This window comes from Esox lucius, chromosome 9 (assembly GCF_011004845.1).
Source record: "Esox lucius isolate fEsoLuc1 chromosome 9, fEsoLuc1.pri, whole genome shotgun sequence".
NCBI lineage: Eukaryota > Metazoa > Chordata > Actinopteri > Esociformes > Esocidae > Esox > Esox lucius.
Window position 1 is genome coordinate 20,333,215 of NC_047577.1, and position 22,812 is coordinate 20,356,026.

At 40.4% G+C, this 22,812-nt stretch overlaps 2 protein-coding genes across 2 annotated transcripts; both read right to left on the minus strand.

The window, feature by feature from the left end:
• Positions 1–1,423: 1,423 nt before the first annotated feature.
• LOC105021581 (zinc finger protein 567-like) lies at positions 1,424–9,226 on the minus strand. Its single transcript, XM_010889354.3, has 2 exons — positions 8,934–9,226; positions 1,424–3,028 (listed from the first exon to the last, which is right to left on the minus strand). The coding sequence occupies exons 1-2, from the start codon at positions 9,097–9,099 to the stop codon at positions 2,097–2,099; spliced, it is 1,098 nt and encodes a 365-aa protein (XP_010887656.2). The 5' UTR covers positions 9,100–9,226; the 3' UTR covers positions 1,424–2,096.
• A 1,934-nt stretch (positions 9,227–11,160) lies between these two features.
• On the minus strand, positions 11,161–19,680 carry LOC106024460 (zinc finger protein OZF-like). The gene is made up of 2 exons (XM_013135355.3): positions 19,407–19,680; positions 11,161–15,639 (listed from the first exon to the last, which is right to left on the minus strand). Exons 1-2 carry the CDS (start codon positions 19,570–19,572, stop codon positions 14,552–14,554), a joined length of 1,254 nt encoding a protein of 417 aa, XP_012990809.1. The 5' UTR covers positions 19,573–19,680; the 3' UTR covers positions 11,161–14,551.
• Between the last annotated feature and the right edge of the window lie 3,132 nt (positions 19,681–22,812).

A 22,812-nucleotide genomic window follows, 5' to 3' on the forward strand; every position in this document is an offset into this window, starting at 1 on the left:
TGAAGTGGAACGAAATTCATTGGATATTTCAAACCTTTTTAACAAATAAAAAACTGAAAAATTGGGCATGCAAAATGATTCAGCCCCCTTAAGTTAATACTTTGTAGCACCACCTTTTGCTGCGATTACAGCTGTAAGTCGCTTGGGGTATGTCTCAATCAGTTTTGCACATCGAGAGACTGAAATCTTTGCCCATTCCTCCTTGCAAAACAGCTCGAGCTCAGTGAGGTCGGATGGAGAGCATTTGTGAACAGCAGTTTTCAGTTCTTTCCACAGATTCTCGATTGGATTCAGGTCTGGACTTTGACTTGGCCATTCTAACACCTGGATATGTTTATTTGTGAACCATTCCATTGTAGATTTTGCTTTATGTTTTGGATCATTGTCTTGTTGGAAGACAAATCTCCGTCCCAGTCTCAGGTCTTTTGCAGACTCCATCAGGTTTTCTTCCAGAATAGTCCTGTATTTGGCTCCATCCATCTTCCCATCAATTTTAACCATCTTCCCTGTTCCTGCTGAAGAAAAGCAGGCCCAAACCATGATGCTGCCACCACCATGTTTGACAGGGGGGATGGTGTGTTCAGGGTGATGAGCTGTGTTGCTTTTACGCCAAACATAATGTTTTGCATTGTTGCCAAAAAGTTCGATTTTGGTTTCATCTTCTTCCACGTTTGGTGTGTCTCCCAGGTGGCTTGTGGCAAACTTTAAACGACACTTTTTATGGATATCTTTAAGAAATGGCTTTATTCTTGCCACTCTTCCATAAAGGCCAGATTTGTGCAGTATACGACTGATTGTTGTCCTATGGACAAAGTCTCCCACCTCAGCTGTAGATCTCTGCAGTTCATCCAGAGTGATCATGGGCCTCTTGGCTGCATCTCTGATCAGTCTTCTCCTTGTATGAGCTGAAAGTTTAGAGGAACGGCCGGGTCTTCGTAGATTTGCAGTGGTCTGATACTCCTTCCATTTCAATATTATCGCTTGCACAGTGCTCCTTGGGATGTTTAAGGCTTGGGAAATCTTTTTGTATCCAAATCCGGCTTTAAACTTCTCGACAACAGTATCTCGGACCTGCCTGGTGTGTTCCCCGTTCTTCATGATGCTCTCTGCGCTTTAAACGGACCTCTGAGACTATCACAGAGCAGGTGCATTTATACGGAGACTTGATTACACACAGGTGGATTCTATTTATCATCATTATTAATTTAGGTCAACATTGGATCATTCAGAGATCCTCACTGAACTTCTGGAGAGTTTGCTGCACTGAAAGTAAAGGGGCTGAATAATTTTGCACGCCCAATTTTTCCGTTTTTTTATTTGTTAAAAAGGTTTGAAATATCCAATGAATTTCGTTCCACTTCATAATTGTGTTCCACTTGTTGTTGATTCTTCAAAAAAATTACAGTTTTATATCTTTATGTTTGAGGCCTGAAATGTGGCAAAAGGTCGAAAAGATCAAGGGGGCCGAATACTTTCGCAAGGCACTGTATATTTGCGTGAAATACTGCTTACCCTGACTTGTTCTTGAAGGCCCAATAAGCCATTATTCACCTGTCCCAGCCTGGAATGAGCATTATCCATATTCATTAAGTGAAACTACATCCTGAGCGACAAAGATGTGTTGCAATCGGAAACTAACTCAAAAAACACTTGCTGTTGTGCATATAGATGCACAGATGATACAATTATTTGCCGATATCAATAGTTGATTTTCATAAAACACAATCAGCCAATATAATTTTTTGACATTTCTGTATCTGTGTACCCTGGCATAAATTAAATAAAAAATGCATCTGATGATGCTTCTAATTTCAAATTCAATCTTGAAAATTATCTACCTATGTTTTATAACAAAAAACTAAAATCTGATAATGAATGGAAAATGAATAAATTATATGATAAATACACACTTTCTGTAATTGTAAATTATACAATGCCTTGATATAAATGTAGTGAATAAGGTATTAGATTTTAAAAAAAATTATAAAACAAAAATGAGTACAAAAATGACCAGAGAATATTCAACACCTATTCAGAAGAAAGCACAATTGTACTGAAACAATCACCCAATTGCTGCCTGATATATCGGTGCATCCCTAGTTGTGCATTTTATGGACATTCTCTCCTGTGTGTGTCAGCATGTGCAAGTTCAGGGTGTCCTTACGATTGAAGCTTTTCCCACAGTAGAGACAGCTATATGGTTTCTCTCCAGTGTGAGTCAATATATGCCTACTCAGGTCCCCCTTCTGAACAAAGCTCTTTCCACAGTCACCACAGCGAAATGGCTTCTCTCCTGTGTGAATCCGCATGTGCCTGGGAAGATGTCCTTTAAGTTTGAAGATCTTGCCACAAAATGGGCAGGTGTAGGGTTTTCCCAAGTGGCAGAGTTGGACATGAGCCTTCAATTTGCACGTGGAGTTGAAGCGTTTTTTACATAAGCGGCATTCGCTTGGTCTCTTCTTGGCGAGAGTCACATGACCCTGCAGGTCAGCCTTCAGAGCGAATGTTTCACCACAGTCAGGGCAGCAGTGAGTTTTAGACATGGTGCTGGGTTGGGAACAGTGTTCCCCCATATGTTGGTTGGGATCCAATTGTGGGTGGCTGTCAAGTCTTACTGGATCGCTGCTTACGGTGGAGCGGATACTGAAGGCGTTGTTCAGATGATCTGGCGGGTCATATGGAATGGCAAGACCCTTTAGGTGGGTACTAGTGTCAAAAGGGGTGTGGTCCACTGGTGGAAAGGCACTCCCTCTGTTCTCCTCAGCCTGGGTTTGGGGGAAGGACAGAAGTGGGTGTTCCTGACCACATTCACTTTTCACGCAAGGACGAGGGAATTCGAACCCTATGCTATTGACCTCCAGTTGTTGAAGTTCTTCCTCCTGACTCGTCCCGGGTTCCTCCTGTTCCTCTTTAATCAGTGTGGGTTCTAAGTCCTCCATCCCCAGACTGAGTCTCCACTCCTGGTCACAGTGTTGCTGCTCAGGGGGAACCTCCTCTTCTGATACAGCCAGAGAGAGCTGTAGGGAGTCTGGAGAGAGGAGCAGATCAACAAATTATATAGAAGAGAGACCGTCTACTTCAACAAATTCATAATTTAAAAGAAACCCCTTGAGCTGTTCACCAAACATTTTTTTAACCAAGTTCAAGGAAAGAAACCCTAGTGCATTACATTTTCAAGGGTTGAAATAGTTTTGCTCTAATGCTAAAAAGGTTTGAGGCCCTGCTCTACAGGCAGGGTGTCCACTAAGAACAGGGCAGATGCTCATCTTTCAGGGTTTTATTTCTACTTCTGCACCACTGGCCAATACATGTACACAGTGTATAGTGCTTTTGGTGAGGGATCAGCCCAGAACTACATGGCAGGACCTGGTCAATGACCTGAAGAGAGTTGGGACCACAGTCTCAAAGAAAACCATTAGTAACACACTACGCCGTCAGGGATTAAAATCCTGCAGTGAACGCAAGGTCCCCCTGCTCAAGCCAGTGCATGTCCAGGCCCGTCTGAAGTTTGCCAATGACCATCTGGATGATCCAGAGGAGGAATGGGAGAAGGTCATGTGGTCTGATGAGACTAATTACTTAATCATACAATGTGATTTTCTGGATTTTTGTTTTAGATTCCATCTCTCGCAGTTGAAGAGTACCTTTGATAAAAATTACAGACCTCTACATGCTTTGTAAGTGGGAAAACCTGCAAAATCGGCAGTGTATCAAATAGATGTTCTCCCCACTGTACATAACGTCCCAGAGGTTCTCAATTGGATTCAGGTCTGGGGAATGTGAGGGCTATTCAATGTCATCAATGTCTTCTTCATCCAGGAACTGCCAACACACTGGCCACATGAAGCCTGGCATTATCCTGCACCAGGAGGAAACCAGGGCCCACTACACCAGCGTAAGGTCTGACGATGGGTCTGAGGATTTCATCCTGGTACATAGGACTCAAATTTTGCGATTTTAAGGGCAAGGCCAGTTGGCCATAGGGGGGTACATAATTAGCCAGGGCACCAAGGCCATCGGCCAGGGCACTAAGGCCATAGAGCATATTAGTTTTTCTCTGTTGAGATAAAACTAATAATTACTGTAGAGATTTTAGAAAGCTTGTTTGTCCTCCTCATGCATTAACCAATGACAAATAATTCATAATTGTTAAGACATCACCAACCTTAACTCCTAGGTTTACCCTTGTGTGTCTGTAATGGTTATTAGAAGTATGTTTTTAACCAATATTAGTTAGCTCAATGTTAATCCCTTGTCAAGAAAGCCCCAAAACATGTTCAATTTAAACACTTTATGTAAAATATATCAAGATTTCTGAAGCTGGGATGGTCATATCGTTATGATAATTGCAGGACTGATTTACCACAGTCTGATTAAGCATAAATAGCTAGCTATATTTAAAATGAATGCAACATTTATACAACAGAAATTGAGTAACTAACATGCTAATGAGGCAAAAATACATAATCACTCAAGTAATTTAAGAAAAGCAATTTATTGCAAATTAAGGAAGGGTGGCCACTGGCCATATTATATTTAGTGTAACTAGGTCTAGGTTCAGATTCAGAACAGAGAGAATGATTAATGTTAGCTAGCTTGCTAGCCAGCTGCACAGAAACACACAGAAACACTAGCAACCTTAATAAATACAGTCTACGAATGAGACATTTTAACAAGAGACATCTAGTTAGCTAGCTACTGAACGGTCACTAACTAGCCAACTCAAAATAAATTCACAGATTAAATTTGAGTCAACGTTAACTTAAATAGAACACTAATAAAAGCCCCACCCGAAGTATAGCATATATATTAGCATATATATTTTCTGTTAATCTGGCTTTCTTGTTTTTTATTTGAATGACACTGTTCCCTTGTGCAGAAGTATCTTCACTTCGGCGCAATTCCTTCAACAGCTTCGATAACTGATGGTCACAAGTGGGCATTGGCCAATAACAATTGAGACATTGCGGAGTTCCTGACAGTGACAGGTGCTCCGGCCGTCAGATCACAGCGATTGGAAAGAGCAATGTAAATTAAACTGGTGGCCAACCAGGAATCCGCCCCCCCAGCCCAAAAAGGGCACAAAGGCAACGTTGGCAGCAACAATTTATTCAAGAAGGGGGCCAGTAAAGGAGGCATTGGCAGCCATTTACCTTACAGCGGTTAGCATGAAGGTACCTAACAGCAGTCAGGGTACTGTTGGCTAGCACATGGAGGTCTGTGCGACCCTCCAAGGATATGCCTTCCCAGACCATCACTGACCCACCGCTAAACCTGTTATGCTGATGTTGCAGGCAGCATAACATTATCCATGGCATCTCCAGACTCTTTCACATCTGTCACGTGCTCAGTGTGAACCTGCTCTCATCTGTGAAGAGAAAGGGGCACCAATAGCACACCTGCCAATTCTGGTGTTGTTTGGCAAGTGCCAATCAAGCTGCATGGTGCTGGGCTGTGAGCACAGGTCCCACTAGAGGACGTCGGGCCCTCTGCCACCCTCACAGAGTCCATTTCTGACAGTTTGATCTGAAACATGCACACCAGTAGCCTGATGGAGGTAATTTTGTAGGGCTCTGGCAGTGCTACTCCTGTTCCTCCTCGCACAAAGCAGATACCAGTCCTGCTGCTGGGTTGATGCCCTTCTACGGCCCTGTCCAGCTATCCTTGTGTAACGGCCCGTCTCCTGGTATCTCCTTCATGCTCTTGAGACTGTACTGGGAGACACAGCAAACGTTCTTGCAACAGGATGTATGGATGTGCTATCCTGGATGAGCTGGACTACATGTGCAACCTGAATGGGTTGCAGGTACTGCCTCATGCTACAAGTAGTGACAAAGACACTAGCAAAACTGGAGAAGAATCAGTCAGGAAGGATAAGGAGAGAGCAATTGTCTGTGGCCATTCCCTTTTTGGGGGTTGTCTTGCTGTTGCACGTCTCCAATGCACCAGTTTTGGCACCAAAACAGGTGACACTGATTCACAATTGCTTATGCTTCCTAACTGGACAGGTTGATATCCCTGAAGTTTAATTGACTTGGTGTTATACTGTGATGATTGTTTTCCCTTAATTTTAAGCAGTGTAGATAAGTTTTCAGATAAAAGCTTACAAAATAACTTATTATCATCGAAGTATGCCAACAACAAGTAACTGCTACTGCATAGAAACACGCAATTCACAACATTATTTTTCTTAAAAATGTTTTTTTTATGTTTACAAAGGTATAGTTTTTGTTGTAGGCATGGGTACTGGCAGTGATATCTGCATTATGGCTTTTTGTTTGATAGGGGCATAATTACTTTGATAGGGGTCCATGGTGTCTGAAAGCTTCCTAGAACTTTCCCATAATAATCACAAATTGTCTTGAGTTCACAGTTGTCTTGAGTTCATAGGTTGCCTGTATTACCACAAGTGTTGCCCAGAATAGCTAATTTGCTGATATTTGGGTAGTGGTTAGACTTAAATAAATAAATAAAACCAAGTCCAAACAATGATAGAAAGTATGATACAGGCAAATCCGTAATGTGGCACATATTTGTAACTGTGTAATATTTCAACCATCAACACTTCCCACTGTCTACTTGGGGGTAAAGGGAGGACATCCAGGGCCCCTCCTCACCCTCCAAGGGCAACAAGCGTGAAACACCCCTTCTCAGAACAAGCCTGCAAGTTAGTACTGGTTGCTGGCTAGCTTGTCTATCAGTGGCATTTAAACCTGCCCCGACTACTCCATCCCCCCAGCTTCAAGGTACACATCTCAACCTTAAGCTTACGGGAATGCTTCCACTGAGAAGGTGATGGCCAGTGAGCCTTTGATTTTTTTAGCCATGGTGCAACATAAATAAATGCACTGTGACAGCTCAGTAAGGGATTCCCCTGCCTCACCCACAGAAAATGTGTGTGACTGCCTTTGAAGGATCACTTCCTTTGCGACATCCAAAACTCCTCCAGTACTCCTCCAGTACTTCCAGTAACTTGACTACTTCATCACATTGGGCAGTGCCGGCCTCACAATTTCCTTTGTGTGGCAAACAATGCCCAAGTAGCAGGCCTCCCCTCGTTTGTAACGCCTTACTTTGAGAGGCTAGGACAAGTATTCACAACAGATTGCCGAACACAGCCCACCTCTTCATTGTAACTTCTGCAGTTTGTGGCAAAAATCACACAAACTGGGACTGACAAGGGCAGCAGAAGCCTGACCCAAGCAGAGACCCAACAGGCAAATCAGGTAAGGATTGTGGAAGCAAATGAAGCCACAGACAGAGGATATGATTGCAAAGATACATGAGAGGACATGGTCTAGATTGTGAACAAGGCTTACAAGCCTTGATCTGCTTGTTCTGGCCAGGTTTCTGAAAATATGATGTGACTACTTCCAGCAACAGATCCTGGCAGGGATATCACCAAATCCTGGCAGGGATATCACCAAATCCTGGCAGGGATATCACCAAAAGCTAAGGGCAAAACATAATGCTAATAAAAAAAAAAAATCTGGTAATAACAGCTGTTTCTTTTTTTATGTGAGACCTTTAGAAGATCAAACGGTATGTGGGGGGTGAAATTGGAAAGGTGTGATTAAATGTTTTGTTCAGGTTGTGCATTCTTTGAGTTGTAAAACAGTGACTGACTGAAAGGGAGTTTGCATCATCAGGCGCATCCGAAGACATCCTACCTGTAGCTGGGCAGACATTCAAAGGACCATGAAAAACTGTTGGCTGATATTCCCCACCCATGTAAGTGAACAGGTTTGACTGCCTTAACCTGGCACTTCACCTGAATTGGCTCTGACTGTAAAAACAGGGCAGGCACTTCTCTTTTCAGGGATTCATTTTCTCCTTCTCAACGCCACACTTCAAGTACACAGTTTGGTTCTACCAGTTTGACCTTCACTGAATGACTTCAGGTATTTACAGTGCCTACTTTTTCCTCAGAATAAACTCCTCTCTCTCATCAAGTGTATAATTTCTCTCTGGCCTGAGTAGTCATTTGGGTGCAGTGTCCAGATGCGTGCTTCCAAGCTCTTTGATTGGTTGAGATGAGCATGGCTTGTTTACAGTCTGGACAATAAGAAACAACAATTTTCTGACTGGATTATTTCAGAGTCATCACTTCTAAGACAGTGCTGAATAGTGGTGGGGGTTGGCTTTCTTCTAAATGCGTAACTATCAAATTGGGGCTATCAAAGCGGTTAGAGCATTGAATAAATCCAATTGTGTTTTCAGAATTACAGCTGGACTTGGAAGATTGCTACATAGTATCTGTCCTGTCACTAAATACACTCAGGTGTTCATATATCCTGAATTAGAACTAAATATATAGTTCTCCAAGGCTCAGCAACAACTGTTCCACTGCTTCAGTGCACAGAGAGAGATCAAGACATACCTTCACACTACTTCTTTACATTATACCTGTACATTTCTCATTCACGTTTCATTACACATTTTGTTCATGCATTATATCATTCTGTATAATGAAGTAAATGTTTTACATGCTCAATAGTTAATGCTCCATTGTTAAGTGGACTTCAACAAATTCTTAACTATTTCGAATTCTTTTTGTCTTTTGTTCGTCCTATCTGCTGTAGTTTAAATTTTTTTCTGCCAGATTGTGATCTATAACCAAAAAGAGAGGTTAAAAATAAACATGGGAAGTGTTGTAACATGACGAGAATACAAGTCCTCTATTTACATTCCCATGTAAACAAAGGACATCCAAGAAGGGAAATTCTTTAAGGTAAATGAATAACCAGTGGTAAGAAAATGTTCAGCCTACAGTCTAATTAGCTAACTAGCACATTTATTGATGAGTACGATCAGACAATTTCTATACGTTGAGAGATAATGTTTGTAAGTATACAATTGTAAACAATAACACATTTACAATTAAATATAAAATTATGTAGATACAGGTATAGTGTTATCTACATAATACGAACCTATTCGACATCGTTTTATGTCGGGTGTTATCCGCAGTAGTCTCCGAAGACGTTCGTTTTCCTCCTGGTACTCGATAACTGTTTTCTCAAATGCTCCGAAAATCTCCATAGCAGCTTCCGATAAACGCTCATTTAAGAACACACGCAACAACTGCAATTTCGACATTTTCTTTAAAACGAGAGAAGGGAATTCAGCGAGTATCTTCGAAGATAATGTTATTTACTCAGTTATCTTGGTGCGCCTACATCCACGAGGAAATAATGGTGGCACCACAAAAATATGACCCAGTTGGATCTTCTGACCTACTTCCGTAATGCTCTATAGACTTCTTCTATTAGTATGAGCCCGGAGGAGCCCGATAAAAACGTCATAGCGCCCCCTTATGGAGTAGGGTTTGACTAGACCGTACGTAACAGCAATTGAAAGGAGTATGGAGAAATTGAAACAATTTCTTGCAGCTGTGGTACAGGCCCGGCGGCAAGATAAGATGACTGAGGTTAAAAGAAAATACCATCAGCTGTTTACACTGATCAGCCATAACATTATGACCACCTGTCTAATATTGTGTAGATCCCCCTTTTGCTGCCAAAATAGCCCTGACCCATCAAGGCATGGACTCCACTAGGCCTCTGAGGGAGTGCTGTGCTATCTGGCACCAAGAAGTTAGCAGCAGATCCTGTAAGTTGCAACGTGAGGCCTCCATGAATCTGACTTGTTTGTCCAGCACATCACACAGACGCTCGACTGGATTGAGATCTGGGGAATTTGGAGATCAAAATCTTGAACTTGTTGTTGTGTTCCTCAAACCATTCCTGAATTTTTGTGGCAGGACACCTTATCCTGCTGAAAGAGGCCAATGCCTTCAGGGAATACCATTGCCATGAAAGGGTGCACATGGTCTGTAACAATGCTTAGGTAGGTGGTACATGTCAAAGTAACATCCACATGAATGGCAAGACCCAAGGTTTCCCAGCAGAACATTGCCCAAAGCATCACACTGCCTCTGCCAGCTTGCCTTCTTCCCATAGTGCATCCTGGTGCCATGTGTTCTCCAGGTAAGCGATGCACACGCACCAGGCCATCCATGTGATGTAAAAGGAAACGTGATTCATCAGATCAGGCCACCTTCTTCCATTGCTCCGTGGTCCAGTTCTGGTGCTCACGTGCCTATTGTAGGCACTTTCGGAAGTGGACAGGGGTCAGCATGGGCACCCTGACTGGTCTGCGGCTACACAGCCCCATATGCAACAAACTGCAATGCACTGTGTGTTCTGACACCTTTCTATCAGAACCAGCATTAACCAATGCTCCCCCCCCTCCCCCATGGTGCTGGGCCTGGTGTGGTATGTGCTTTCTTAATCATATGTTGATCAGAGAAGGAAAATATAAACAACCAAAAACATGAAAGGTATCAAACTATAGAAAAAAATGCATGCCAAGTTCCCTTAGTTCTCTATCAACACAGATAAGAACATTAAAATGTCATAAAAGGTTATTAACCTTCATATAATTAGGCAATGACAATAAGAAATACAGCTACAAGCGTGAAAACACCTCCACTAATAGGCCAACTATTCAATTAACCTGCCTGGAAGAGGACCCAAATTGGGTTTTGGCTCGAGAAGTAAAAAAAATCATAGACGTCTTCCAGTAAGGTTCTTCACAGCACCCGTTGTTTATTTTTTAAAATTTCTGGTAGTCATACTAAAAATGATTTGCTTGATGACTAGTCCCTCCAGAATTATTGTCCCCCTTGGAAAAAGTGTACTGTTTTTTATTATGTTTATTAGCCTGATCTTACACTGAAAACATGAGATATCTAAGAAAATATTTTGGATCCACAGAAAGTGCATTCTCACATTCAGAATATCTGTTGGGACACAAAAGACACACTGGTTTCAGATCTCAAATGGAAAAGCTACCCCATCTGCACCACAAAGAAACATGATAATCTCCTCAAGCCCATATGAAGAATGGTAGACTGAGGCTAGCAAAATCAATCCGTCGCGAGAAAATTTCCATCAGTCAAAGCAAATTACTGTACCATCAGTCAAATCATTTTCAGTACCAGTCAAAAGATTGGACACACCTACTCATTCATGAGTATTTCTGTATTTTTACTATTTTCCACATTGTAGAATAATAGAGAAGACATCAAACTATGAAATTCAAATAACATATATGAAATAACATATAATCATGTAGTAACCAAAGAAGTGTCAAACAAATACAATTTCATTTTAGATTTTTCAAAGTAGCCACCCTTTGCCTTGTTGAAAGCTTTGCACACTCTTGACATTCTCTCAGCAAGCTTCATGATGGTCACCTCGAATGCATTTCCAACTGTCTTGAAGGAGTTTCAACATAGGCTGAGCACTTTTCCTTCACTCTTCAGAGTGGGAACCACACATGCTGAGATCATCCACTCACCCACTTGGCAGCTGGAACCAAAAGATTGACAGACTGGTCTGATGTCATTTCTTTATGTTTTATTAGCCCAAGCAAATCTCTTATTGGTCCTGCAGCAGTGGTTTCTTTGCAGCAATTTGACCATGAAGGCATAGGCAGAAATCCCCCTCAATATATCACTGTAAGCATAACTATGTAATTTCAATAACATTCATATGACTCAACGAAAGCACCTGTGCTGATTATCGACACTTAACAGCGCGTTTTTAAGTTTCAAAAGATTGTCATGTAATTGACCCCTCCAAAGTTGCTATCAGATTTATGGCCCTGCATGAAGGCCTGATTCATGCAGTCTCTTCTGAATAGTTGATGTTGAGATACGTGTGTTATTTGAAGTCTGAATCATTTATTTGGGCTGCAATCTGAGGTACAGTTAATTGCCAATGTCTAAGGCTGGTAACTCTAATGAACTTGTCCTCTGCAGCAGAGGTAACTCTGGGTCTTCCTTTCCAGTGGCGGTCCTCATGAGAGCCAGTTTCATCACAGTGCTTGATGTAACTTTCTAAATTCTTAAAATATTTTGGATTGACTGACCTTCATGTCTTAAAAAACTTATGGACTGCATATTTGATCTGACCTTGCCATAATATGGACTACTACAGTACACACAGTAATAATAATTTGATATTTTTAACACTTTTGTGGTTACATGAATCTCTATGTGTTATTTCATCATTTTGATATCTTCACCACTATTTTACAATGTGGAAAAGGGTAAAAAAGACTATGAAATAACATTGGCTTGACCAAACTAAAACCTTCCACTTTTTCTCTGTGATGAACTACATTGGTTGTGTTGGCAGTGTGTTTTGAGTCATTGTCCTGTTGCATTGGTAAGCACCGCCCCCAGTGAGTCTGGTGGCACTCGTGTAGTGGTAGTCTTCAGAATTCATTCTAATGCTGCTCTCATTCGTTACATCATCAATACAGTTGATTGGTCCCATTTTAGAGTCAGCCATGACATGACAGAACCTCCACAATGCTTCACAGATGAGATGGTAAGTTTTGGATCACCTGCCTTTCCTTTAAATCTCTACTCTTGACTAACTTCACTTTTACAAAGATTCATCATTGTCTTATCGGCCCTCGTGTCCTGGGGGGTGGTTGGGTCTGATGAGGTTCCTCCAGAGATGCTTTCAGCAATAGGTCACCCACTGTTTTGACTGAGGGCATCTCTACAGCCTCTGTGAGTGGTGGTGGTGGACCCCCACCTGTTTTGACTGAGGGCATCTCTACAGCCTCTGTGAGTGGCGGTGGTTGACCCCCACCAGTTTTGACTGAGGTCATCTCTACAGCCTCTGTTGGACCCCCACTATTTTTTCAGCCATCAGACTTTTTTCTATTGGCTTTAATGGAGGACCAATCTCAACATGTCCAGTAAGCACAAATCTGGAGACTTGAATGCATAAAGGCATTTAGGTGTTACTTTTAAACAGATAATATTAAATACTGGCAGTGTTGAAATGGGTGACAATTGTACTTTTTCTTGCTTAGAAAATGTCACTTATAACATGTTGAATGTAAGCGGTTTAATTTGGTAGGGGAGGGTAAACAACATCACAATTGCTTGTACTGAAATATTTTTATTCCATCCAGTTGCTGCTACGTTAGTTTTGTGCCTGTTGGGTTGCACCTGCATAAATATTACACCCAATACACACATATAAATGTTTAATGAGTTGAACACTCAAGATAATTTTTCAATTAATACTCACGCATTGACTCGGTCAGCAACTTTGTGGCCACGCCCGCTCTCGTTCTTTTGCTGCTGCTACTGTATTGCTTGTTTTCTTGAATATATACTCATATTCTGAAAATGCATTCATTAATATTTCTAAGTCCACTCGGGAGAAGTAGAGGGTTCGAGACCTTTTTCTCCTGTTGCCATGGTGAATCATGTTATCTGTGTTCCATTGATTAGGGCTTTTTATCTCCTCGTGCATGTGCTTTACTTTACGGGTTAACTTAACTCAGAGTTGACTGAACTAACTGTTACCACCTGTTCTGAAACCGTCAACTCTGAGATTGACTGAACTAACTGTTACCACCTGTTCTGAAACCGTCAACTCTGAGATTGACTGCTCAGCGTCAGTTGTTGTTTAAACTCGAAGTATGTTGACCCTGCTTTCTGAAATACCCCTGTTGCGTTCAATACCCAGATAAGGTAACGGAGAAATTGACAAAGTATAGCTGGAACACTAGACTGGCGTTTAGTTATATAGAAAATAACCTTCTTCACAGAGACATTTCATTAAGTGTATTTTGTAGATAAATCACCTACAAAATTGACTGTAACGCGCCCCCTGCAGACTGGTTACCCAGACACATTTGGACCTCTGTGGCTAGGTACCTAGAACATTTTCACAATACTACCAGTCAATGGTAGCATGTGAGAAGTAGATAAACTACAAGGATTCCGACCATCAGCTTGTGCTGACATTGCTTAAACAGGCAGTTTGGAACTTGGTAGACAGTATTGCAACAAAGGACAGATCAGCACTCTCTGGTCCTGTTCTGAAAGCATGTCTGGCCTACCACTTGGATGAGATGTTGCTCCTAGACTTTTGCACTTCACAATATGAACACTTAAATTTGACAAGCAAATTTTGAATGGTTGAGAGAAAGTCACGGAGCTCTTCAGTATGGGCCATTCTATGCCAGTTTGTCTATAGAAATTGCATGGATGTATGCTCGATTTTATTTACCTGGCAGATAGGGAGGGGTGTCAACATACTTGTAGCCAAGTAGTGTAGTTTACAAAAATCGCAAAAACTGCACTTACAATACAGGAGTTAAACCATGTTCTACTTGGTAAAGATTATGTTTCTAGCTCAAAGCTGTACTGATAACTAGCTGATTTGGCAATCTGGAGTGCAGACAAGTGTTATGAAATATTCTCCCATCCAGTTTCCAGTATAGCTAGGTAATTATTAAAAACATATCTACTATCATCTTGCATACTTATAAATGAACCAACAATCAGTACCTCTTCGACCGTTTAAGCTAGTGACTCCATACAAACTTTGTTTTACAGTGAGCAAAGCATGCCATATTTACTTTGTAATGGTATTTTCTAGTTTAATTTCATTATTTGTGAACATTCTCTCCTATTCCAGTCAGAATGGGCAAGTTCAGGTTGTCTTTGCAATTAAAGCTTTTCCACAGTTAAATGTTTCTCTCCAGTGTGAGTCAATATGTGTCTCCTTAAATCCCCCTTATGGAGAAAACATTTCCCGCAGTCGCCACAGCTAAAAGGTTTTTCCCCCGTGTGGGTCCGTAAATGTTTGGTAAGAATCCCCTTCTGGCTGAATCGTTTACTGCAAAAATTACAGCTAAATAATTTCTCCCCTGTGTGATTCAGTATGTGCAAGTTAAGGGTATCCCTGCGAGTGAATCTCTTCCCACAGTCTCCACAGCTAAATGGTTTCTCCCCTGTGTGAGTCCTTAAATGTTTGATTAGGTGCCCCTTTTGATTGAAGCTCTTTCCACAGTCCCCACAGTTAAATGGTTTCTCTCCTGTGTGAATCCTCATGTGCCTGGAAAGATGTCCTTTGATTTTGAAGGTCTTCCGACAATATGGACAGGCGCAGGGTTTCTCCACATGGCTCAGTCGTACATGGGCTTTCAGTTCCCCAGTGGAGTTGAATCTTTTCTCACAGAAGCAACATTCGCTGAGTCTCTTCTTGGCTTGATTCACATGTCCTCTAAGGTCACCTTTCAGAGCCAACAGTTCACTACAGTGGCGGGGTTGTTTTCTAGCCATTGTGCTGGGTTTAGAACAATGTTCTCCCATTGGTGGGTTGAGATCCAGTGGCAGGCTGCCATCAACTCTTACTGGATGACTGCTCATAGCAGAGCTGTGGTTGGAGGCACTGGTCTGATAATCAGGAGGATCACAGGCAACGTCGAGACACTTTAGGTGTGTAACAGTGGCTAAAGGAGTTACATCCACTGGTTTTGAGTCACTCTCTCTATCCCCCACAGTCTGGGTTTGGGCAGAAGTCAAGGAACAAATTGGGTAGTCCTGATCGTAATCACTCTCCAGACAGGACGGAGGGAATCTGAACTCCAGACTATCTGCATCCAGCCCTTGAAGCTGCTCCTCTGACTGAAGGGTCCCAGGTTCCTCTTGTTCCTCTTTAATATGTATGGTTTCTAGGTGCCACTCTGCCTCACAGTGCTGCTTGTCAGGGGGAACCTCCTCTTCTGAGACAGCTAGAGAGAACTGCAGGGAGTCTGGAAGGAAGGGGAGAAGGAGCAGAGGTTACCACCACCATTGAATACAATACACTTCATCTCTATCACACTGAAAAGGATACAAAAAATCTCCATGTTTAACCAATTAATAAATATTTTTTATTGATGTACAGAGGAAAAGGTTACAAAATCATTGTTCTTCCTGAAACAGTAATATTTTTAAATGATTGGTTTGGCATATTGTTTGAAGATTTCCTGAGCCCGATAACCAGCAATGTCATTGAAATATTAACCTTGTCCTCAGCCCACTGCAGACAGTGCTAATGAGCCTGGCAGAACAACTAAATAGATAATAATTTTTTCACAAAGTTCTATCAAATTACCAGTGGGTGGAGAGCATGTAACCAGATGATGCTGGACTTGGGCTACCTCGGCTCTGCTCTCCCAGATAGAGATTCGTGAATAGAGAAAATTACTTCAAGTGATTTAGGAACTTAGATATCTGTTGTTATACCCCTTTAATGGGTCAATGATTGAGTCCAATGATGTAGGTATGAAGGTAGGGATATTTCAAAAAAAGGTGAAGTATTTGCAATTCATCATTTGTTTGGGAGGATTCTCCAAAATTGTAGGTTTGCCATGGCTTTCTCCAATAGAGGAAGGAAGCTTGCTTTGAGTAGGTGAAATTATTTTTGTAAATTTCAATTTCCAAGTAGGAAAAATGTGTCTTGGGATACAATAAATTGGAAATGTTCTGACCAAGAGGGGTTTTGCATCGATATGGGCATAGGCCTAATCTCATTCCAACTGATTCTATACCCAGACACATCAGCCTACCTTCCTTCTGCAGAGACTAAATTGAGGTGACAAATAGATTGGTGAGTATTCAAGCAAATTAGTACTTGTATAGCTTTATTTCATAAACCCATCCCCAATTTCTGTATAACCGCAAACATTTAGGGCCAGTTCACTGGATCAAAAATAAATTCGGCATCAATAGTAAGTACATTACCTTGAAGAGATTTACGGTTGGATATGAAAACAGTCAGATCTGTGTGGAGTAGCTTTTTTCCATAAAGTACAAAGCCTGTGGGCCAGTGTTCGCTAATTTCTATTTGTCTGCGTTAAGGAGAGGGATTGTCCTGTATGACCCAACCTCTCCCTTTCTCAACGATAATGTAATAACTGCCTCATACAGAGGTGGAATTGCCTCCATGTTATTACTCCACAAATATTCAGCCAGTAGTGCGAAGGAAGGTCACAAAATGTCTAACAACCCGAGAAGGAACCAGGCAAGCCTAACTCATCCAGGAGGAATGTTGTTGTCCCTGGCTGGTTTTGATCGGTGGTTTTCTATGTGACAGACTGTCTTTAACCATTACGCTATTTAAACAGCTGGTTGTGTAGGACGTGATAAGTGTCTATTACTGTGCAAAGACAATAGGCCGTAACGAAAAATTTGTTTTTGTCTTTCTGTCGTCTTTGCCGTAACTTCATATAGCCCGTGGGGTGCCAAGGCAGAATCCTGTAACATCAGTTACGATTCTGTCTACACTGGTCTTTGTTTCACTGCACTCTGGAACCCTCAAACTGCTGCGCATCAAAGTGAAGTAACTGCTTATGTATTAATAACGGTCATTGAAGCATTTCTGACACACACAGTAAGAATGGCCCATTGCTACCATGGGAACATTTTGGTAGAGATAGCTTTAAAATGCAGACACCAAGATCAATGTACGATTAGGCAATAACGTAGACAGGCAATCTACTAAAATTACTTTTTAGCTAACTTATTTTGCGACGGGTGTAAAAGTACAGAGTGAATAAATATTTCTGAGTGACAAAAATGGGAAAGTCTGAGAGGGAAATTGTACCGTGGTCAAAATGTTAATAACATGTAACACGTTCCCACGAGACCAAAGGACTTGCTGGTACTCAAAACAAATTAAAAAAAAAAAACAAATTCTACTTTTACATCTGCCATTACATTTTTGCTGAGATAACGTGGACAACAGAACATTTATTAACGGAATTGAAGTGTACTCTTGTACAAAAATTACTGTAGATGGCTAGCTAATAGCTATACAGTTCCTATAATGGAAACAATGACTCCAATCCCTCCACAGCTGGTTCTTTAGAAAACAATAGCAGTATAAAAGGGTCATGTAATACAATTATTCTTTTAAATATATGAGATTCATGGTATTACAGTGTGTATATATATTGTTGTGTGACGGCTGAAAAGTACCAAGTGGATAAATATTTCTGAGAGACAAAAATTGGAACATGTGAGAGGGGAATTGAACTGAGGTCAAAATGTTAATCATGTGTATCAAGATTGGGGATGTTCCCACAAGACCACAGGGCCTGCTGGTACTCACTTTAGCTCCATAGTTTTCAAATGCTACTTATATCCCAGCCATTAAATTGTTGCTAAAACAACGTGGGCAACAGAATATTTATTTAAAAAACAAAAGTGTAATCTTGTGCAAAGATTACTGCAGATGGTTGTCCAGACAAAACAATTGAATAGCTACCCACTACGCTATGTAAATCAAAAGCACTATGTTCGTTTTAGGTGCAGTTCGTCAATCGCAATATAACCATAAACAGTTGTAATTTAGACTTTCTGTAATGTAGCTACTGAAGATTGTAGCCAGCGAAGGTTTAGTCTGAACAATTCCCAACCCGTAGAGTTGACTCTGAGGCCAATCATATTTTTAAGTCGATTAACCAAAATCAGATAATTGAAAAACCGAGTCCATGAACCCAGTTTAATTGTTTTGAAAGAAAAATGTGCAATTAGAATTTTCAACCCATTTTTTTAATGTTCTATTTACGGATATTAATTAGATTAATAAACTGATAAGCATTACACGGACCAAATAGTATCACCAATTCCATCTTATATATTACGCTTTAAACTAAGTAGCAACTGAGTGGAAGACATTGTTTTGTCTGCTTGCTTTCGGCTGGGTGGGGTCAACTCAAGCTTTACTTTAAATACAGTAGTACTGAAGTCTAAGGAACTTGCTTGAACATGCCTTCTTGCGTCAAGGAATAGGATAGTGCAAATCTGTATGGTAGCTCGCGCTTTTCACTAAATGTTGCCAGTAAGTATTAATAAAGTAGTAGTAAAAATGCACGCGGAACACAAAGACGCGCTCTCCTCACTTTATTGACTCTGCCAATATTAATATTAAATTCATTTTTGATCTTAACTGCAAATAATCGTTGTTCCTAAAAAACATAGAAAATTAAGGAGCCAGATGAACGGCTCCTTTCACCAATGCTATTCGATTCCCAACGGCGCTCACCATGAAGAGCCGAGGGAAGACTGTCCTGCTTTAAACCTGCAGCTTCTTTCCTGGAAAGTCCCACAAATCATTGGACTCAAGTCCCATTTTACAAACAGATCATTGGAGTCAAGAATCACCTGGCTACACCCAACAGACATCAGCTAATGTACCTCAGAGACTGTTCAAGAACGTTTTGGGTAATCGAATCGTTTAATAAAACCGTTCCGCAAGATACATAGTTAGCAAATTGAACAAGACACTCTTTCAATTAATGAGGTTTGAAACAGACAAGATGGCGGCACACCTATTTTACACGTACATAAAATCCATTTGACTAATTTCAATAAACAACCTCACATAACAACTAGACAAAGACATTTGCAAGATACCATTATTGGCAGAAATGTATAAAGGAGATAGTACCACCAAAATATGGTTAGTTAAAACCTCAGATTTTTTAACAAAATATAGCACTGTGTTTCACACATTCTGTCGTTAAATACGAACCTGTTCTACATAGTTGTATGTCCGGTGACATCCGCAGCAATCTTCGTAGGCGATCATTTTCGTCTTGATACGCCGTTAATGTTTTCTCAACGGCCCCAAATATCTCCACAGCAGCTGCGGTCAAACGCTTATTCAAGAACTCGCGCAACAACTGTAAGTTAGACATGTTTCGTCGACTAAGAGTTGGATATACGGTTAGTGTGGCCAATGACCTATAAACAAACTCAAAGGTTTCTCGGTGATAAAGCTTCGACCCCAAGAATGGTGGCCACAAAATCAGATGGCCGGTCTCACCGACCAATAAAAGGAGGCAACATAAACACAGAAGTCCCGCCTACTCGTCCAATCAGTTGAAAGATTGTGATGCATGCGAGGTAGAACCCTTCACATCAAATATGTCGTTTGGAGCTCAGTACATTTGAGGGAAAAAATCTGTACAATTATTGAATGTCTAAATCCCATAATTGTGATTCGAGGCCTAAAGGCTGATTAACTTAAAGTGATGTACATGCAACCATGGGTATAAAGCTTTTTACTGCTGCACTAAAGTTAGTAATCCATTTATTATGGCAAGAGAGATATCTGCAAGATAGAAGTGCAACATATCATATTAGTGTAAAAAAAAGTATATTTAAGCAATAAACCACAAACGATTGTGGTAAATGGCCAATATACCACAGCTAAGTGTCATTCTCACAACGCATTGCAGAGTGCCTGGACACAGTGCTAAGCCGTGGTATATTGGCAATACACCACAAATGATGTGCTGTCATAACCGTGGTATACGGTCCCATATAACCCAATGTGGTTTGAATCATGAAAGTTAATTGGTCAATGGGCCCCGCCAAGCCACCTTTCCTGATTACATCACTTTTTACTGCTCTAATTGCAGTTGCATTGGTTATCGGTTTATGAGAGCAGGCATCTCACCATTTTCTGATATATTGTCAATAGGCCAGGGCGAAGAGCTATATCCCAGCACTCTGCACTGTGTTGTGCATAATAACAGCTCTTAGCCATTTACCATAGTCCTTTGTGCCTTATTGCTTACATATACCACATTTGTCAGCCAATCTGCTTTCAGGATTCGAAGCACCTGGCATATAAACTCATATAACCACTCTTTCTGTACCTTCTCAAAACATCATGTTGGTTCATGTCATAGGACAGGTACATGGAGTAGGTGAGACTGGGCAGAAACAAAGTAAAGTTAAACAAAGTGAAAGGTTCTGATTAGAAACTGGTATACACTAAATTGGCAACAACATCTGTATTCAATCTGTATTCAAGTAGTCAAACAAATACGTTATATAAGTACTTTTAGCATTAAAAATAATTTCATTATCACCTTAGTTGAAAAGTTGATGCTTGTTTGTTGTATTCCTATAAAATATATTTGTAACACAGCAAAAAAAAGCTACAAATGGTTATTTAAATATATACAAACCCAGACAGGATTCACAATAACACATAGTATCAGTAGCGTCAGCAACTCTTCAGCCAGTTGTGAATGATGAATTTCATGAAAGCATAAAATCATCAATGCCTAGTTATTTCTCAAATATCACAACTGTATTCCTATGCATAAGTAATCAAAGTCTTTATAAATCTCAATGGAATTATCCTATATTCACATTAATTATACAAGTTCTATTCTGTATTAATATCACTGACGTAGCTATAAAAAGATGGGTAGTTTATCAACTACAAACTCCCGTCGAGCCATTGATGTGGAAACCAACAACCACAGATAGAATAAAAAAATACATAATTGAGCCTTTTCTATGCATTTGTATGGTGGCATTTAGGGATGAGAGGTGGTGGGAATATGTGCATATTGAAATAATAATTTTCTTACATATTATGATTAGGACCAGATCAGGACTGTAGAAACAATATTAATATACACACACAGTACCAAATTATTTTTGTTTGGAATTTATGCATTCATTCAATGTTTTATTGTAATACACGATGACTTGTTTGATACAAAGCAATGAACAAATGTTTAGTTAGTCGTCTTATATTGTTCATATATATATATATATATATATATATATATATATATATATGTTAGCGTATTTTATTTGTTCCCTCCAATCCCTTCTTCTCCCTTTCCCCTAAGCCTACTAATGTTTAATACAACATATCACCAAAAAACATTGGAGTGAACTGGCAGCAGTAGCTAATAAGCTGGTACTGCTATTTTATTTGTGTGACCAGAGGTGTCCTCTCATGCTTTTCTGGAACTACCTTTCCATTTCCAGTGATAATGAAGTAGCCTAACTGACTGGCCAGATCAGGTCCCACTTTTTGATGCTCATTTCACTTTTTGCAAGTAATTAAAAAACACTACTCACTTGGGCCTCTGGCCTGTCGAAACAATTTATAGATTTGTTCATTTATTTGACCAGGGAACTCCAATAAAAATTGCCTGGCCCCTCTGGCATTAGCAAGAATTGCCATATGGCCATTCACCCATGAAAGCAAATCACATCCATTTCACACCATATGGATATGACTGTGCCTGGGGGGGATGTAGCAGATTTTATGGGTTAACATAAAATAAGGAATACAGGGTCCTCCATAATTATTTACTCTTGGTAAAGTTCAGTCAAAAAGATTATAACATGGAATTGTTTTTCATAATCTTGGACTTATCGAACATCTTGAAATTACAGGTTCGAATTTTATTATTATGTGTGAGAGGTGATAAAAAACAACCTTCTTTCATGGCCTTTTTAGCTAATCTTTACTAAGGGCTTCAATAATTCTGGAGTGCACTGTACAGAATGTAAAAAAACTGCAGCCAAGCTACACTTTTATCTTAGGAATCACATAGCTATTCATAGAAAGTACTGGTACAGGGTCAGTGTGAAGAGCTACAGTGTAATTTAGGTGTAAGTACATTTTGTAATTAGCAGTAGTAATTACAGCAGAACGTGAATGTGAAATCTGGGTGTATGGTATCAGTGTACCCATGTTAATAATAAGAACAATGCAATGATGTGCAAGTCATTTAAACCCTGTATTCAATAGAAAATAGTACAAAGATAACATATAAAATGTTGAAAGAGACATTTTATTGTTTCTTGAAAAATACATCCCCACTTTGAATTTGATACCAGCAACCCGTTTCAAAAAAGTTGGGACAGAGGCAACAAGACGGGAAAAGATGTGTAATGCCAAAAAACCAAACCTGGTGGAATATCACACAACTAATTAGGTCCATTGGCAACAGGTCGGTAACATGATTGGGTATTAAAAGATCATTCCAGAGAGGATGAGACTGTCAGAAGTGAGGATGGGGAGGGGTTCGCCACTCTCTGAAAGACTGCGCAGTGTTTTGGGATCTCATCATCTACAGTACATAATATAATTGAAAAATTCAGAGAAACCGGAGAAA

What these genes read in the sequence shown, in the direction of transcription:
- LOC105021581 (XM_010889354.3), bottom strand. Translation starts at nt 9,099, where the DNA reads ATGTCGAAATTGCAGTTGTTGCGTGTGTTCTTAAATGAGCGTTTATCG. An exon ending in CATAAAACGATGTCGAATAG is followed by an intron (nt 3,029 to 8,933) that starts GTTCGTATTATG and finishes TCCTCTCTCCAG; the next exon opens with ACTCCCTACAGCTCTCTCTG.
- LOC106024460 (XM_013135355.3), bottom strand. Translation starts at nt 19,572, where the DNA reads ATGTCTAACTTACAGTTGTTGCGCGAGTTCTTGAATAAGCGTTTGACC. An exon ending in CATACAACTATGTAGAACAG is followed by an intron (nt 15,640 to 19,406) that starts GTTCGTATTTAA and finishes CCTTCCTTCCAG; the next exon opens with ACTCCCTGCAGTTCTCTCTA.